The sequence below is a fragment of the Aegilops tauschii genome, chromosome 2 (assembly GCF_002575655.3).
Source record: "Aegilops tauschii subsp. strangulata cultivar AL8/78 chromosome 2, Aet v6.0, whole genome shotgun sequence".
NCBI classification, from domain to species: domain Eukaryota; kingdom Viridiplantae; phylum Streptophyta; class Magnoliopsida; order Poales; family Poaceae; genus Aegilops; species Aegilops tauschii.
In genome coordinates, this window is record NC_053036.3 from 196,740,231 (window position 1) to 196,759,237 (window position 19,007).

The 19,007-nt window shown below is 42.5% G+C and overlaps 3 protein-coding genes across 5 annotated transcripts; 1 reads left to right on the forward strand and 2 right to left on the reverse strand.

Moving 5' to 3' along the window:
* Nucleotides 1-6,907: 6,907 nt before the first annotated feature.
* LOC109747758 (tyrosyl-DNA phosphodiesterase 1) lies at nt 6,908-15,135 on the reverse strand. 3 transcript variants are annotated; one of them, XM_020306790.4, is made up of 16 exons: nt 14,969-15,135; nt 14,551-14,751; nt 14,165-14,437; nt 12,704-12,907; nt 12,321-12,381; nt 11,938-12,014; nt 11,605-11,862; nt 10,756-10,845; nt 9,867-10,001; nt 9,395-9,544; nt 8,980-9,083; nt 8,284-8,337; nt 7,773-7,863; nt 7,524-7,601; nt 7,292-7,433; nt 6,908-7,224 (listed from the first exon to the last, which is right to left on the reverse strand). In XM_020306790.4, the coding sequence occupies exons 1-16, from the start codon at nt 14,984-14,986 to the stop codon at nt 7,151-7,153; spliced, it is 2,010 nt and encodes a 669-aa protein (XP_020162379.1). In that variant the 5' UTR covers nt 14,987-15,135; the 3' UTR covers nt 6,908-7,150. The 3 variants fall into 3 exon arrangements, 1 of the variants encoding a protein (XP_020162379.1); XR_012202267.1 differs by lacking the exon at nt 7,773-7,863; XR_005767633.3 differs by lacking the exon at nt 6,908-7,224 and having other exon boundaries at nt 7,327-7,433; nt 7,708-7,863.
* Nucleotides 15,136-15,167: 32 nt separating this feature from the next.
* LOC109747757 (uncharacterized) lies at nt 15,168-16,981 on the forward strand. Its single transcript, XM_020306789.4, has 2 exons — nt 15,168-15,284; nt 16,265-16,981. Exon 2 carries the CDS (start codon nt 16,332-16,334, stop codon nt 16,740-16,742), a length of 411 nt encoding a protein of 136 aa, XP_020162378.1. The 5' UTR covers nt 15,168-15,284; nt 16,265-16,331; the 3' UTR covers nt 16,743-16,981.
* A 443-nt stretch (nt 16,982-17,424) lies between these two features.
* On the reverse strand, nt 17,425-18,426 carry LOC109747755 (probable glutathione S-transferase GSTU6). Its single transcript, XM_020306788.4, has one exon. It carries the CDS (start codon nt 18,344-18,346, stop codon nt 17,624-17,626), a length of 723 nt encoding a protein of 240 aa, XP_020162377.3. The 5' UTR covers nt 18,347-18,426; the 3' UTR covers nt 17,425-17,623.
* Between the last annotated feature and the right edge of the window lie 581 nt (nt 18,427-19,007).

Below are 19,007 nucleotides of genomic sequence, written 5' to 3' on the forward strand. Positions count from 1 at the left end.
ATATGAATATTAAATATTGTCTTCTTTTCAGTAAAGATCTCAACAACTTTGAAGGCTCATGCAATATGCAATGATGTGGTTAATGAGTTTTAGTGTGCAGTAAATAATACATCCACAAGGTAGCCTTTTTCCAGTGACAGTTTCAAACAAAAAAGTACTCAATCCTTTCATAAATATAAGATGTTTTTGAATATTTCTATATGTATTACATATATGTCAAATGAGTAAACAAACATACTAAAATGCGCCTATATACATCCGAATCAGAAAAATGTTAGAACAACTTATAATAGTGAACAGAGGGAGTAACGTCTTATATGTATAGTTCGAGGACACACAAACCTCTACAACATGACATATTTTAGTTGGTTAGGAAACAAAAATTATGTGCTAGACGTCTTATAAAACTTAACTAAGATTTATAAATTTATAACATTTTCTTAAGAAATGATGAGTAAATGTGTGTTCTCACACACACACGCGCACACACACACGCGCGCACGCACACGCACGCACGCACCACCATCACCATCACCCGCACCACCAACACACGCAAGAGGTCATGTAGCGTCTATTGATGATCATAGTCACAAAGTTTTTCAATTGGCGCTCATTGTCGATGAAGACGTCGTTTGACATTCAAAATACGTATTGGCTTTCATGAGACCCATCGTGATGTGCACTGAGCGTCCAGGTCACCAATATATTAGCTATTCAAGCACACATTGCTTCTCATTTAATTTAAACCAATTGATTTTTATAATTTTACTAAATTTATACAAGGTAGAGCATGGAGAGCAAACACATGACCCCTTTTGTGGTCGTATTTTCAATGCATTTTGATTTGCATACAAGATCGCTCAGAATTGGGTGACATTTTGTTTTATTTTTCAATAAAAGATGTGCTAAGTAAAAATACATCGTCAGACAAATCCTGACGAGAGCCAGTGTAATGAACTGGAGGCGCCAACAAACAAACAATGGCCGAGAACCACTAAGGGCATATACAATAGTTCTATTTTAAGAATGTCACGTAGGATAAATGATGAGGTGGAGGAAAGAGAAATCACAAGAAAACTCTTATTTAAGAGATGGCAAGAGATATCTCTTCACAATTTGTCTCACCACATTTTTAGAAATAACTAGTTATTGAAGATAAGGCTAAGAGATGACTTATTGTAGACATTTTTTTAACATCTTTAAATTACATGTAAAACTTAAGATAAGACTATTTTATCAACCGTTGTACATGCCCTAACATATCATTACGAAGACCCTAGCTTCCCTCATTCCAAATCTCCGCGACACGAGCAATGACTAGAGACGCGCCCCATTGAGGCAAGTTGGGCGCATAATTTCTCACACCGCGCTGCCCTCCTACACGGTAGGATAAGTGCAAGGCACGTGTGCCCAAGAAAATGCGACTCGCAGATAATCCCGACCACACACGGCCGACGTCCTGCGCCGGTGGCATTTCACGCCGGCCTGGACGCGGTCCACCGGTGATTAAAAACCAATTAATAATCCAACAGCAATGCAAATCGCGTCAATTATCCCTCGGATCGGGGAACCGATCTCTAGGCGGGCCCGACGGCGAGGCAACCAATCTCTCTGGACCGTCGTCCCGCACGGACCTGATTCGAGATTCGTGACGGGAACGCGTCCCGTCCCGTGGGCGACCGCCACGCGGGGCCGACCCGTGCGCGGACCCCGCCGCCAGCGACCCGTTCCCGCGGAGTGAAAAAAGACTTCACGACACGCGCCGTCGCGGCGCATCGTGTTCCCCCGCGGGCGGGGTTGGCGTGGGGCGGACGCGCTGGGAGAGTGGGACGGACGGACGCGACAGGGACGCGGGGGCACGCGCCGCACGGCGTACGCACGTCGCCTTTCTCGTCTCGGCGTCTGGTTGTGGTTGGGTAGCGCCGCGTAGTTGCGTCCGGCCCCCGGAAGCAAAAGTGAGCACGTACCGGCCGGCGCGCTGCTGCATGCGGACCCCGTGTGTGGGCGGCCGGCGACTGACGAGGCAGAATGCGCGTGGTGGTGGTGCCGCGCGGCCAAAGGGACGGGATTCCCGTGAAATGCTGGCCGGACGGACCACGCGGCACGGTGGGCGTCGTTGGCTGGACCTGGGTGTTGCTGTGCTGGTGCTGTACTTTGCACACGACCGTCTACAGCTGCGGCTGAGGCGGATGGATGCTGCCGACCCAACCAATTCGCTGAACCTGTGCGTCGGCGGGCGTTGAGGGAGGGGTGTTTGTTCTTGTACTACATGGTTTATTAACCGCACCGACGATATTCCAGATGCTCTCGCTCAATGATTGCGTGCGGTGATCCTGGTAAATCAAGGGAATAAATTCCAAGACCAGGCCATGCCTCACGCCAAAGAAAGCACGCATCACATCTAGCTATGCGATTTGATCTTTGCCAACCTAAAGAAACGACATTGCTTATTTATTACTTCCTCTGTTTTTCCGGAAAGTGAATATATTAATACCACAAAGATACCAATTACACCCGACCTTTTACCAATAAGATGTCCAAAGACATCAATGATGCACACAACAACAAAAAAAGACCCGCCACGGTGATCAGTCACTAGCAACAACAGCCCTCTAACCACCATCAAAGACAACATCCGGCTTACAAAAAAGGTTCTTCAAAAGCAACGCATTCAAGAAGGAAACACTGCATAAGCGTTGTCGTTGCCCAATCGAAGATCTTGAGTTTTCACCCTAGGAATATCGAGACTCGGTACTCGAGGAGCACCACCAAAATTACAGACCTCAAATGTTGTCCCCCCGCTTGCCAAGGCCGCTGTTGCAATCCACCAAACTCCTAGCACGTAGTCTTCATCGCACACAGTCTTCATTACTCCCTCTCTGAAAAATATAAGAATATTTAGATCACTAAATGCTCTTACATTTCTTTAAGGAGAGAGTACTTGTGGATTCATAAAAGAAGACCCCAATAGCTGGCATATATCAGTCGGGGTGTTGCCTCCGACGAATGATTTGGCTCTGGAAGGAACCCTTCAGTGAACATTTTACCCTTTCCCTCGAGCGTCCGTTGTGGTGGGGTCCAAGTCCATTTAATTGTTCTTTTTCTAAATGCCCTGAAAAAAATCTTATAAAAAAGGTTGAGAAACATAAATTTACAATTGCCATAATTGAATTATAAAGATGACAGGCTATACTTTACAAAAGGGTCATTTTTCTAATTTATAAATTTATAAATGGTATAATAAAAATAAATGTGATGTGTTTATCTAGATTTTATCATGTCATGGTCTACGTAATAAAAATGTGATGGTATAAAAATAAATAAATTTCCATGCTACGTACAATAAAATTACCATGGTCCAACTAATAAATTTGCCATGGTCTAAGTGAAAAAATTGCTATCGTCTGACTCAAAAAATTGACATGGTCTAAATAAAGAAATTGTCATGCTACCTACAAAAAACTACCATGGTCTAAATAATTAAAATGCCATGATATTTACAATATTACTATTAGGTTTAATTAATAAAATTGTCATCGTCTAAATAATGAAATTGCCATGCTACCTATAATAAAATTGCATATGTAAAGTTTAGAAATTTTCTCCTCTAAAGGACATGGCAACTTTCGGGATTTGTAATGGGAACATGGCAAAAATTGTAAAAGAGCACAGAGAGCACACTGCAAGTTTAGAAAAATTGTTCTCTAAAGAATATGATAACTTCTGGGATTTGTAGTGGGCACATGGCCAAAAATTAGGGATTTTTGTTTGTTCTAATGTAGATTTTTTTTAAATTTTTTCTACACAAAATTTTCAAATGAAAAATTGAATTAATTTTTTTAAGCTTCAAACAATATAGCAAAGTTTAACCACATATGTTCATAGCCCAAGTAATCTCTTATGTAGTATGCTATCTCCAAACAAGGTGAATACAAGCATGCACGCAAAACCATTGAAAAGGGTCAGGAGGTAACACATTTCGCCAAAAAAATGTAGAAAACCTGCCCAAAAGAACCAACGTAGAAAGGACTCCTCGGGTATCCTACAAATGCCATGGCCATTGCTGATCAACGTCTGACTCATAGGAGAGCCATAGCTCGGAAGGGCATTGCAAGTCAATGAATAAGCTGTCGGCGGCAAAGCATTTGTCGTCGTGGTGTGTCAATCGGGGATCGTTCCCAACCTCCACGAGCCCTGGAGCGACCATCATTCATCAAGGCCAAGCGCCAAACCTGCCATCTTCAACCCTCAAGCCTCAAGGATCTAAAACAACCATCCTCTCTCGCCCAATGATGACATCATCACGGACAACAACCAGCAGCCAAAAAGGTAAACCCGCATACTGGAAGGGTCGGCAGAGATCGAGCCCACCTACTCATCGACGCCACCATGGACATCGTCGAGACGAGATTGGAGCGGGGGCATTACTCTTGATGAATCGTCGTCGTTGCCGTTAGAAGCAGTGCCCCCCCCCCCCCCCCGACACACACGAACACAAACTACCCTATCTATGTCCGATGTCGAGCAACCAAGGTCCCTACCCGTGCAGCTACCGGAGCAGACGAGGGAGGAGGCATGTACTGGCGGGCGACACACACGAAGGAAGGTGGTAGCGGTTTCCCTTTTCCCATCGCACCACCTCTCTAAAGCTGTTGGAAGCAAAGCGGTTTCACGATCCTTTGCGCTAAAAGTGTAGACTACAATTGCTGTTTAACCCTTTTTTGATTTGTATATATGTGTTTTTGCATATAAATTCATCTTGTAGAAAACCAATATTCATGCAAACATCAATACTAAAGTTCAAAATGATAAAAAAATGTTGGAACAGTCTATATCCCTTTAAACCTGACCTTGTCAATATTAAAGTATCATCATATTTCAACCATTCATCTATATATTGTGCTTCAAAAGCAAAATAATTATTTTCTTTTATTTGTCTTTTGCAGAGTCATGTTCTCAAGTTTTTATTTTGCAAGTACACATTTCATGCATCTACGGTTTCCCTATACATACAAGTGTTGTTCTGATCCAATGGAATCATAGACTGACCAACGGACCAAACAAATGGTTGATTCTACTGTTAGAAAAGTAACTTAACTTTATTGAAGGCCCAAGGGGCATATATATATTACACATGACTTGAGGTGTAAGGAAAGTAAACATAGACTAGTAAGGACTCGATCCTAAACCAATATTAATACTCCTTAACACCCCCCTCAAATGCAAAGCGTATGCAATAGCATTGCATTTGAAGAAGTGTAATACTAAAAAAATGATAATCCAAATCCGCGTCTTGAGAGTGTCGTCGTAGCATGAAGAGTCTTCAAAACCTGTCGAGTCACCAAAGAGGATAACGAAGAGATGGCACATCAGAGGAAGACACTGCATTGATAGAAGATACAAGAGAAGTATCAAGAGAAGATGGGTTGTCAAAGGAAGATGGCACATCAAGAGAATGAAGCATTGCTTAAAAAATTATGGCCCATGAAAACTGACGGAGAAAGAAGCTCGGCGGCAAGAGAATAGGTTTAGATCAACAATGCAAAGAGAGGCCACATAAATCCTATAGAGAGGACAATGACCAGAAAAAGGCTGACGGACAAAGCTATTGTGGCCTCGCATGGCATGAGAAACACGAAATATCAATAGATTTGGTAGACGCAGCGAAAAACAAAGAAAACTAGAAAACACATAGTAGACTAGATGCAATGGCAGCGGAAGAGCACGCAACACCAAAGGAAGGTGCATGTGCTAGACAAAGTGGGCGAAACGACCACCGTCGAGTATCACGGACAACGAGGAAGAGAAAAGATGTCGGGTGTCATTAGACTTCTTTTTAGAGTAAGGAATCAAGATGGATCAAACCAGCAGAGTAGCAGCTCATCAAGTGTGCCCACGTAACCAAACAAATCATGGTCAGATGTACGCGTACATAGAATCAGGCCAAATTGAAAACAGCAGCACCAACTAGCGGAAGTAGACAGAGGAGCACTCAGAGCAGCACGCCAGCAGCAGCTCCAGAAATAGACTCGCCTGGGACGCACTTGGAGGCGGAACGACAACAGCTGCAACCTCGATCGGGAACCTCTCCTGGTCTGGGGAAAACAACCGATAGATCGAAGACAACATCATGGAGAAGGGCACCGCGTCCTTGTCCGGGGCAGGCAACGACCTGGTAGAGGGAGGCGTTGATCTGGGAGGGACGAACACAGACAGCCGTCGAGAGTCCCAGGAGGCGGCCCGTGCTGCCCAACAACGAGCGTGTAGAAGCCCAGCGGTGCATCGATCGATCAAACGGGGCCAAGTTGATGCAGGAACGGCTGGGCTGAGTTCCACCGGGGTCGAAGGAGACATCCATCGTCTGACGGACTCGATCGATCAAAGATCGATCAAAGGGAAAAAGATCAGAAAAAAAATGATCGTTAGGCGAGTTGCAAGATCGGAAAAAAATAATCGTTAGGTGAGTTGCGGCGCCGGAAGGGACCTAAACCTAGGCTCTGATACCATGTTAGAGAAGCAACTTAACTTCATTAAAGGCCCAAGGGGCATATATATATTACACATGACTTGAGGTATAAGAAAAGTAAACATAGACTAATAAAGACTCGATCCTAAACCAATACTAATACTCACTCCTTGACATCTACTACTTCCACGATGGGACAACGTGCTCAACAAACGAAAAAGGAAAGAATCCAGTTGGACGCATTGCAACTTTGCAAGGCAATCACCAGTGAAACCCAACCTCAGGTCCAACCTACGCGTTGCCATCCCCTTATTTAATAATGGTCGAGTACGAGTACGACGTTTAGCACAGCGTAGAACAGATGCAAACAAAGACGATGCATAAACATTTTTCTTTTTGCGGGAAGATGATGCATAAACATCACATCAGCAAAGCCGCAAATAACTTCAGTGCACGTTCCAATAAGCTCAAAATATCCAACGTTCCAAATAATTCTGTCAACCAAATGTTCGTTCCATTGCTTATGGTTTCTCCCACAGTTGGCTGAGAGCGAGAGGCCTAGAAACAGGGTGCACGAGCAATCAGGTCCTATAACCGATGATTCCACCAGTGATCAATCAACATACACCAGGTTCCTGTGGACCTGAACACGCTTAATAATCATCGGCACGCAGCTCAGCTAAGCTAGCCATGGCGTGGCCAGACTGAACCATACACATCCTTCTTCGTGTACCTCCGATCCCACGACCATGGGACATCTGAAAGTAAAACAACATTTCAGGTTTTACGGACAAAAGCACGACAATCATTATGACATCGGCTAACCTTCCGGGCCGTAGAGTTGTGGAGGGACTTGATATGGCACTGGCAATCTCACAACTTCTGCAGATGGATCCTTTTCTTCATCACCTTTCCAGCAAAGTGTCACCAGCTTGGTCTTGATGTTCTTACCAAGGGCAAGTTTATCCTGGGTATACGTGAGAGGAATAAAGGATGATCGGAGGAACATATTTGCATAGCCATAATACTCGAATGATAAGGAAAGATTTGTCGTTACCAGGTTTGAGCGGCTCTTGTCTGTGCATGAAAATTGTGGAACAGACTGGAGAGTTTTGGGCAAGAACAATACACCTAACTGAAAAGTGGCCAAATGACAAGGTAAAGTCATGTTCCCATGATGACTAGTAATTACTCTATTAGTCAACTAACACTGAATGCTTCAGATGTGTAGTGCTTCTTACTAAAGTTCTGTAATCTAGTGCATCCAGAAAATCATACAAATGCAGCAAGCACCACAATTGGGTACCTCATATGATCGTATCATCAGCTGTGTATTGTTCTTCTGCAGTGCTCCCCAAGCAGCTTTGCTTAAATTTGATGAGGTAAGCAGAAACCATCTGATGGGGATAGAGAGATTTTAGGTAAGGAAAACGTTTTAGCCCCCTCTACTTTTAACAGAGTCCGGATTAACCTACAACTTCAGCTATTTAACCGGCTCAACTTTCAGAATCAATACAAATCACCTATCCTATGGATCTTGTTGCTGTGCTAGCTAGTTATGTGGCATCCCGGTCAATGTATTAAAGTAGAAGCCAATAGAGAGGAGAGAAGAGGGAGATAAGTGCTTTTCAAGTTACTGTGGGCAGCTCTGGAGAAGCTGCAGCCAAAAGAACTGGCCCTTTGTAAGGTGAATCTAGCTCAGTCAAATGTCATGCAACAAAAACTGTTACCATTACCATCGGTGCTGTGAAGCATCATGAAGTGACATATTACAGATATTGAGTCATCAATGGAGATAACTTGCTATAAATACTTACGCAATATTTTGACCATTGTAGCGAGTAAAAGTTTTTATGTGCGGCATAGCACGGCTGATAAAAAAAATCAAGATCAGAATATCAGTTTGGGTCAGTAATAAAAGAACTTGTTCCAAAGAAGAAACACTGAAGTATCCCAAGGGTATGAGGATGCCAATCTTTTGCAGGATATATCAATAAAAAGCTTTATTTCACATGCTATATTTTGTCAGCACATAAATGAAGGCTAAAAAACACCAAGTATATCAGTGTTATAATTGCTGACGAGTTGCTATGATTTAATGCTACAGCACATAAATGAAGGCCAAAAAACACTAAGTGCTGACGAGTTGCTAGCCTTCCAATCATGGATACTATGAGGCAAAACCAAACAGCCCAAGCAAATCCTGTTGTGACACATGGTATAAATAACCACACACAAAGGATTAGCTACATTACCCATCGTGATGTACTGCTGTCCTAAAACTAGAGAAATGTACAGTAGATCACAGCAGATAGAATGGGCTTAAATGGTGCGTACTACCTCCGATCCATAAAAAGTAGTTCAAAACTGCGACCGGAGGGAGTTATATCCTACTCCCTCCGTCCCACAATATAAGATTGTACAGAGGGAGTACTAGATTAGAAAGCACTGTAAAATTTCATTTTACCAACATGATAGCTTTTCAGGTAGCTGCAGGAAAAGGGAGAGCATACCAACGGCCTACGTGGTCTGCTTTCCACCTGGACCAATATTTTCGCAAGAAATCTTTCTCAACATTCTTTTGAGGACTTGGAATGCAACTGCCAGCTGCATAGCCCTAAAATGAAATATTAAACAGAAAAAGGGTAAGATGGTGAATTCAAGTAAAAAGGACTAGTTCAATTCTTATCATGGATCTTGCCAACATTTATCTAAAAAGTCAACACACATATTTTATATGTTTGTATGCTTTTGGGGCCTGCACTGATCTCATGGATTATTAGTATGTCACAACCTATTACCAAGCTCTGAAGTCTAAGACAGGTCAAGAAAGCACAAGCAACGAGGGGCCATTAACAAACGAATCATGAATTTTGTGATGACACAGCAAGTATAACTGTAAAGCTTTTACAGAGCTCAAATTTATACCTCTATTGAGCACCTAACATCCTCCACTGTTGGCCATACAATCAGTGGTTTCCCAATACCCAACTGTGATCCATCATCTGCTTTACCAGCTGATAACGAACATGCAAACTCACTCATCCATTTCTCATCAAGTGACCCCAAGGACGAAAACTGCATGCAAGAAGAAATTAATGATAAGCATCTTCAAGAAGTTCAAACAAAATAAGAAATAAACAATGACACATTGCATTATAACTTTCTCAGTCAAATCAAAAGAAATATGAATGCCATATCTGAGTGGAAGACATTAACTAGGGATGCATCCTGCACTCTTCTGTAATACATCATAAAAATCTAATATACTGTTGTTCTTCTTTGTCCATCAGTGCAATCAATTTAAGTTCTTAAGATAAAATGTTATTAAGTTTATTGACCACAACTTGCAAAATTGCATGCCCTAACAAATGGATAGATGGATGAAAATGAAAGGTACCTGATAAATAAGTGGTGACTTGCAAAACTGCTTTTCAAATACGCACTCTTCAAGAACACTCCTAAGCTTCATATGGCCCCACTTTTTCATATTGGGACCGACATGATAACCAGGAACAGATCCGATCAACCTGACCTGCAAATGATGCAAAGTTAGATGAGACTAATTTACAGTAACACACTGGGGCCTGGGTGCAATTGAACTGGCCAGTCATGTTTGTACATTTAAGTACAAAGTACAAACCATAGTCGCATAATCATGGTTAAATAGCGACAAGCCTTTTGCGTAGGAAATGGGTGCTTGAACATGCAAGGATTACTGTCGGAGCCTCCCCTACAATTTCAGTTTAAAACAAAACATGCAAGGGAGGAAGAAAAAACAACATATCACACCTTTAACACGCAATGCAGTCACTCTAGCAAAATGCATGCTAAGACTCATTTCAACAACTGCCAGAATGGTACAAGGTGCCCAATCGCAGGATCTCAAAATGGACAACAAATAGAAAAATGCAGTCATTTTGCATGAACATAATAAAGCTGGTCAAAATGACAGAATTCGTGACTCATTTGGGACAACAGGAAACTTTCAGATTAAGCAGTATATGGTTCACTCTGCACACAGATTAACATGATCTCGAGCTAATGGCTACATGTTTCAGAAATTGCCATGGTTTATCAAGTGAAGCTAGAGTTAGTAGAATCATGCCACACCGAGTCAATAACTTACATCTAGCCAGACGGTAAGTTCATTTGATAAGCATGATGGTCTGTTTTTCATTCCCTTTTCATTTTATGTCAGACCAATAATGTGAGAAGAAAAACATATTTGTGATTCAGCATGTCTCATAAAGCTTAAAGAATATGTGAGATTACAGAAATATACCAACCGTTGAGCTACTATAATCAAATTTCCGAAAGAATGCTGCATTGATGTTGACATCACCGGCAACTGGGAGATTTACCCTGAACTCAGGCCACTGCATTGTAATCAAGAGGACATTTTAGTTCACAACTAATCACAGACGATAGAATTGGTCAAATTTTAACTTCCATGGAAAGAAAGTAATAAAAGAGTACTCCCTCTGTAAAGAAATATAAGATCGTTTAGATCACTAAAAGCTAGGCAGTTTCAAGATGAACTATCAGATAAGGCTTGTGAAAGCCAGGTAGTTCCCAGAATTGATAAGATAACAGTATATAACTTTTTACAGAAGAAAATTCCACGGAAAACCAGATCATGTTTCATGATCTGTAGAAAATCCTTTTAATTTATTTATGATATTTTGCATTGAATCTTACGACGTATGTCATACATGGTTCACTTATCTGGCAAGAGATATGATAAGAACCATCTATTATCTTATCATCGATTCCTAGACCTTTATCTGACTAAACGTTGAAGTGCATATTCGCCATTCAACAGTATTTTAGTTACACTATAATTGCTAAACTAATAATTTTACATTTATTCTATTGTAGTAGTGCATCACTACATAAAAACACAAGTTTCTAGTATCCTTTGTGAATGTATAACTTTTTAGAAGCTGCACATAGTTATTTAGTTCATTCTTCTTCAGGTAAGCTCAAGTGACTGATATTTTTTTCTTCAAAATGTTGATAATAAATTTTAAATTTAAATACACTGGAGAATAACAACTATTTTATTAAACACAGCTAGTGAATTGTAGCAACAGTTGATTATATATTCTAGAAGCAAAGAGAGAATACCCTGCTACCTTAAGTGCCCTGAGATAATCAACCAGGTCATTCTCAAAACCAATATTTGTACTCGTATCATTTGCTTTCTTCCATGGAAAATCTTGCGTCCATAATCCCTGACTTTTGTTATTCCAGTCAACATGTATCAAATTTGCAGTGTGAACAACAACACGAATCCCTTGAGGATATACAAGCAGCATGGCCTTCGAATGATGTGTTCCAAATGATATTGGGAGCGGGGGCTTGTGAAGGATCCAATTTGCAGGCTTCGTTTTCTGTCACAAAAGAATGAATATGCAATGAGAAAACTAAATAAACAAGATAATGGATTGTTTAAGCAATTTTGCCACCTTCAAGCGCTCCAATGAAGCACCATCTTCTCCATGCAGAACTAGGACATGTGGAACTTTCCTTAGACTTGGACATGCTGCAACATGTAATATCTGATTACATTATTACAAAATAATGTAGATAAGGAAGAATAATACATTAAACTTAAGTGGTGAAATAGAAATATGATATCCAAAAAATCTAATGAGTTGCAATAATGTAATTATGCACATACAGTATAGCGAAATAATATAAGATGCCACAGGGCATAATTTGATTCACCGTTTAATGTTCCGAATGTACCAAGTGGCGACAGCCTTCTAATAAAAAACTTTAGGTTTGACAAAAATTAGTTACCATAACATAAACATAAACAACTTTACTTTCATAATAAATTGCTTACCAGTAAGCAACCAATCCATGTCCACCATATAATTTGAGAGTACAGCAAGAAGCACTTCACCCTGATAATTCACTGATCATGTAAGAACTACTAGCATACTTATCAATCAAATCTGACAATGCAGAAATATAATGTGAAAATGATAAACAATGCTAATTCGAGTTCTTTTTGTTTCTGTAAAATAACATGGAAGAAAGGTTCACTAAATTATATCCAGAACGTCAACACATGTTTATAATAGGTCAAGGAATTAACTCTTACGCAACATTTTCACAATTTCATTAAAAAGCTCATATGTTAAACAATATTGTGATACAGCATGCTAAAAAAAATTGATCACTCGTACAACTTCAACTAAAGTGGTCATATGGAATGAGCAATACCTGTATGACATCCGGAATGGTAACTGTTGAAGTGTTAGTCCATGATGGAAGACCTTGGACACGCATGAGTCGAAAAGTCAACGGAAGTACATCTTTCAAAGGGCCGACAGAATGTGTTCTCTCTTTGTTTCTCTCGGAAGAACCAGCACTATCAAGTGAACTTACTACCTCAGTAACAGATGTACTCTCTTCTGCAAAGCTTTCCTGATTAGAGTTCAACGATGTGGTCAACATGAATGTTTGCATGAAAATCAAACTCCACTTGGCACTCTTTTGCACCACATGTATTTGCAGAAATATTAATCACTCACATATGGTACATAGCAAAAAAACACCTTTAAGCTAAAAAAAACTTGACTTATTTCATATGTTTTCACTTTCCCTTCCATGGTAAGTACTGGAACATGGAAATTGTGTTCATGAAGTGCACAAAGGAGAGTTTTTATACCAGCATCATTACCCTACATATGCAATTGCAATTCATCGACATTTTAAGGACATGCAAAATAATATGTGGTATTTTTATGTACATGGATAGCTAAACTATTGTCTATCTTCCTATCAAGAGATTTCTCATGAACTTGCAAATCTAAAGAACAGTAACAATAGCAGCAGAGAACAGAAGCATATTCAGTGAAAAAGAAAGCAAAATAGTACTCCCTCTGATCCATATTACTTGTCGCTCAAATGGATGTATCTAGACATATTTCAGTGCTAGATACATTCATTTGAGCGACAAGTAATTTGGATCGGAGGGAGTAATATACATGGATACGACATCCACCTATACATGTTGTGTCAGAGACAGCCTGAATCTCCACAACATAACACTCAGATTCTTGAATGAATTATGGTTTCAATGTTGAGTAAATAAATACTACTCCCTCCGATCCATGTTACTTGTCGCTCAAATGGATTTATCTGGATGTATTCAGTGCTAGATACATCCGTTTGAGCGACAAGTAATATGGATCGGAGGGGGTAATATTTATTCCACACTATGGATTAAGGCATCATTTTATTTTCCTTTACATGAGTAAAGCAGCTGAATGACATGAGTGATTTCTGTGGCTGGTATTGGTATATCTTTATTAATATGAAGATTACCACACATTGTGTAAATTGTTTTTCTGAAACTCAACATGATGATCCAAATCACAGCAAAAGAAAAGGTAAAAAGTAGAGACTCATTGAGCAAACACAAACAACAGATTAAGAATCACTACCTTCATGTTGTCAGGTAATCTGCAGCTATATAAGGTAAGAACCCGTCTGCATGTAGACCTAGTCCTAGCTTAATTTGTTTTAGCTTGCGCTGTAAGATTATGTAAGCATTGAGAAGTTCCTTCTTTCTAGTCTGCACTATCAGACACTAGTATTGTTTTAAAACTGTAAGAAATCACCCAAACGAAATTTCATAAAGATCATCGAGACATAAGTTTTTCTTTGCAGCTAACTAACCTGCGATGTTCTTGCCAAAGCCTCATCTTCCATAACTTGTCGATTTCTCTTTGCAACTACACTATCTTCCTCGCTATGCCTCTTCCCTTTCTTTAAGTCATGTGATTCGACTGATGTGGAACTTTTACGCTCATCACTCATATTCACATACTTCATAAAATATTCACCGGGAATCAGCTCCAGGACATCATCGTGCATAATCTTGGCTCTCTGCTGAGCACAAACTTTTCTTCTCTGACCCTCTGATCGGACAACAATGGGATTTGGCCCCTCCTGCAAACGCATCAGCATCAGACTACAACAGCTAATTTTTCCAATCAAAAGCAATCAGGACACAAATCACATGGCGGAATCATCCGCTATCCTTCTTACATAGGAGTACTCACCACAACGACTTCGAGAGAGCCATCAGGCAAGGCGCGCAGGCTCAAATGCTTGCGGCTGACCCTCTTGTCAACAGCCACCAAATTACTCCTCCCGACGACATTGGAGCCCTTGAAGATGGGAATGCTTGGCATTGGCAGCGACGACGCACTCGGTGACCCAGATTTGCCTTCAACAAAGGGAACCAGAGTCCCAACCCTTACCTACACACAGAACCAACATGCCACATGAACAGAATGCACACACCAGGCACGCGAAATGCACAACTGGAACCCATTCCACCCCAATGCGCAGGAAAAATCTGATTACAAGGCAGTTCGATCCGTTTCCGGTCACGGTTCAATCACAATAACAGTCCGACCAGGATTCGCGCGGGCGCGGACAGAGAGAGCCGGAGAAGGTAAGGATGGGGTGACTTACTTGGGAGGAAGACGACATGAGAGCGGTTTGGGAGGGGAGCCGGGCTCCTCCCGGATCCTAAACCCTGTATCTAGTACTACAAGACTAAACCCTAGCTCAACATGGCCAAGGGAGAAAGAGCGGTCAAGTGGTCAAGAGGAAGACGAAGGAGGGCCCGAGCGGCGCGCAGGTTGTTTACAGTTTACCCCTGGCAAATAACCTCATTACAAACAGGTCCCTGCAGGATATTTTAAGAAGGAAAGAAACCTGATTTCTTCTGAAACCCAAACCCTTGTGCGGCAGCGGAGGCGGAGCGGCTGGCTGTCGCAAGACGAAGGTGCGGTGAACTCCCTCCTCTGATTTCTCTTCCAAATAATTGTACCACGATGCTTCTCTGATCTTCGCCGTCAGTCTGCCGGCTGCGGCCCCTCGGCAGTCGCTCTCGCTCCCCCTACTTCCTCCCCCTTTTGGATTAGGCGTACGCACTGCTGTACCGATGAAATTGACCATGGAAGCTCTGTTCAAGTTTGGACTGTAGGGATTTGTGTGTTCATTGAACTGTAAGACGGTTTATAGAAAGAAAGAAAATCAATTTGGAGGAAATCCTTCCTTCTGATGATATAAGATTGGGGACCTAGGTTTTGGCGTCTTATACTATTTTGATCGATATAGTAACCAGATTTTGATTATGGGCATCCCCACTTTTGCCAAACATGGGATACATGATTGTTACTAACTGACTAAGACTCTGAGGTAGGAGTGCTGCGTCCCAATAATCATGATGCTGATGAAATAGGAACTTTTGGAAAACGCATTTTGTTTTGAGGCCATATAAATCGATAGGTTAATCTAACAAGAGGGATCTCTGATGAACGAATTATGATATGGAGTGACTGTAGAATTTAGTCTTTGCTGTTTTTATTTGTGGCCCATAGCCATTAGTATCGTATAACCTGCAGGATATAGAGCCTTAGTTATTATCAGAACCAAATAAAATGCATCTCTTTGTGTCAAAGTCGTATTAGACAGAGGAAGGATAACTCCCCTAATCCCTGTCTGTGCCAAGGAAGAATGGAGATGGAATTTAGGACTACTTTCACTTTTCGTGTGTAATGTTTTGAAGTACTTTGATTTTGAGCTTTAATCAATCATTCAATCTGCAACAACAATTTAGGTTATATTTTAGCAAAAGTTTGATTTCCCTTGATCTATAATGTTCCTTGCAATCATGAGTTTCTTCTCTTTACCTTGAACATGTACTCATATAGCTACTTATAGCTACTTACTGCTGCAACCTTTATTTTGTTGATGTAGCAGGTTTCTTGGAATTACATCTTTCTGCAAACTGAATATTGTTCGACGATATTAGACTTTGATTCGTACCATGGATTTTCTTGAACCAACATTAGCCTTAGATGAGACACATTATCAAGAGGGTTATACAAATGGGTATGATGATGGCCTGGTATCTGGAAAGGAAGAGGCAAGGCAGGTTGGCTTAAAGAATGGTTTCCAGGCTGGCGAAGAACTGGGATTCTATCAGGGCTGCTTGGATGTGTGGATGTCAGTAATTCGCCTTGATCAAGATGCATTCTCAGCTCGGGTGAGGAAATACATGGAGCAACTAGCTGCACTTGTGAGCAACTATCCTTTGTCTGATCCAGAGGATGAGCAGCTTCAAGGCATGATGAGGGAGATAAGACTGAAATTCAGCGTTATCACGGGAAGCTTAGGAGCAAAATTGGGGTATGAAGGTCGCCCCACATCATCTGAGCAAGACATCGAGGATATGTAGCTTGTTTGGAATTATCGAAAGGTCCCTTGTGGATTATGAAATCTCAGTCACCACTTTGAAACCGATATTTGGTGTCAATAGAGTTTCCTTTTGATTTTGTACTTATGATGTTCAGTTTCACGTATTATGCTGCCACTGGGATAACGGAGGATATTTGGAGCACTGTATCTAGATGTATGTAACAGAGGATTTTTGCAGTCATGTTGTTTATTATATGTGGTCTTCTCCTTTCAAGATGAGATGATTTTCTTCACTGTATCTAGATGATTTCGGGAGTACATGTTTTATGCCGGTCGCATATATTTCCACTGGCAGTTTCCCCTCGGTTTGTATAATTTCCACTCTAAGCAGTGAGTAATTTAGGTGCTATATGCTGACTTGACAAATGACTGATTAGTGCTTATTATTCACACATTATGTCAGCATATTGTCCAACCCTCTTCGTAGGGACCCTATTCTCCAAGCTGATTTCATGCCTTGTACTGTATAAGGCATCTTCTAAGAATATAAAGATATGGGGCTATTTATAACATGACTCACCGGCACTTCGTTTTCTTTTGCCGTCATTCAAGCTTGAGTATTATTCAGCAAAACCAGCGGCTGCCTTTTCTTTGATAGAGCACGATAGTGCATAATTGCTGGATTGAGATCAAACTCACTACATGATGAAGAGTTGCTAACATGAGAGCCAATTGTTATGTTGTTACAGCAGATAATCTCATGTACACACCATTAGGGGCAAACGGTATTCACAAAAAATTCACAGAAGGTAGAAATACATACACAGTGTAAGCATACATGCTCAGTTATTGGTACAGGCTATTTGCACGTGGTGTATTAGCCAGCCCTGATTCTAGCATTATTTTATAGTATAAATCTATCTATTGGTGCTGTAGCGGCGGCGGCGGCGAGGTCGGCGGCAGCCCGAGGCGAGCTCGCCTCATCAGGTTGTACTCGAGCAGCCTCTGCGCATCCGGCATCACCTCCTTGACGCCGTCGAGCGCGCGAAACCGCTCCGCCCAGGCCGCCAGCAGCGGCGTCGCGGCGGCGTCGAGCAGCCTCACGCCGCACATGGCCTCGGACGTCTGCAGCCACCCGACGAAGCCGCCGAGCACGACGTCCACGAGCCCCACCGTGTCCCCGCCGAAGAAGCCCTTCCCCTTGGAGCACTCCCCGAACGCTCGCTCCAGCGTCTCCAGGGCGGCGCCGACCCGCCCCGCCGCCTCTGCCCTCTCCTCGCCGGTGCGTCCGCCGTAGACGGGCAGCCACGCGCTGAGCAGCTCGCCGTCGACGTAGGAGGCCCAGAAGCGAGCGACGGCGCGCTCGTGCGGGTCGGGAGGGAGGAGGCGCGGGGAGCTGGCCGGGAAAGCCTCGTCGACGTACTGCACGATGAGCTGCGACTCGGGGACGGGCTTGCCGTTGTGGATGAGCACCGGCACCCTCTTGTGCACGGGGTTGGAGGCGAGGAGGAGCGGGCTCTTGCCGTCGAAGAGGCCCACCTCCTCCACGTACGCGTAGGGGAGGCCCTTGAGGTTGAGGGCGAAGCGCGCGCGCAACGCGAACGGGCTCGACCAGTACCCCACCAGCGTCAGCTCCTCCTCCATGCCGACCGCCGACTGGTGTAGTACTCCTACCAGCGAGTAGTGGTGACCACTGATAAATGGCAGCTAGACTTTTCACAGTACTACTGGGGTACTATATACTACTCCTAGTTGGTTTTCGATCACGTGCTATATGATCATGTGACATGTGATTCCTCAATACTCCATGTCATGCATGACGTTGAGCCAGACTTTGCTATCAGTATCTCTTAGTGCGGCATCGGTTTACTCTGTTATCTCTCTATTAGAGCAACTCTAGCAGACCCCGCAAAATCTCGACCCGCAAAACGCGTTTGCAGTTTCACAAAGATCGAAAACTAGCGTGGCCGAACAGAAACCGTATCTGAAACTGCATAATTTGAAAAAAACAGTTTCGCGGGAGAAATTGCACCTCGTGGACGCGAGTAGTTCATCACGTACTACATAGATTTTACATGATCAAACACTACAAACATTAGTTCATACTACATACTACATCAATACTAGTACTAGAGGGGTGGGGATCTCACGGCGGCGAGCTCGCGGCCATGGACGACGCCGTGGAGGAGCTCAATCCTCCTCGCCGGAGCTGCAGAGGTCGATGTACTTCGCCCTCTGCTCCTCGCGGATGCACCGCCACTCCTCGTCCTTCTCCTTGGCGGCGACCGCCTGCCGCCACTGGAGG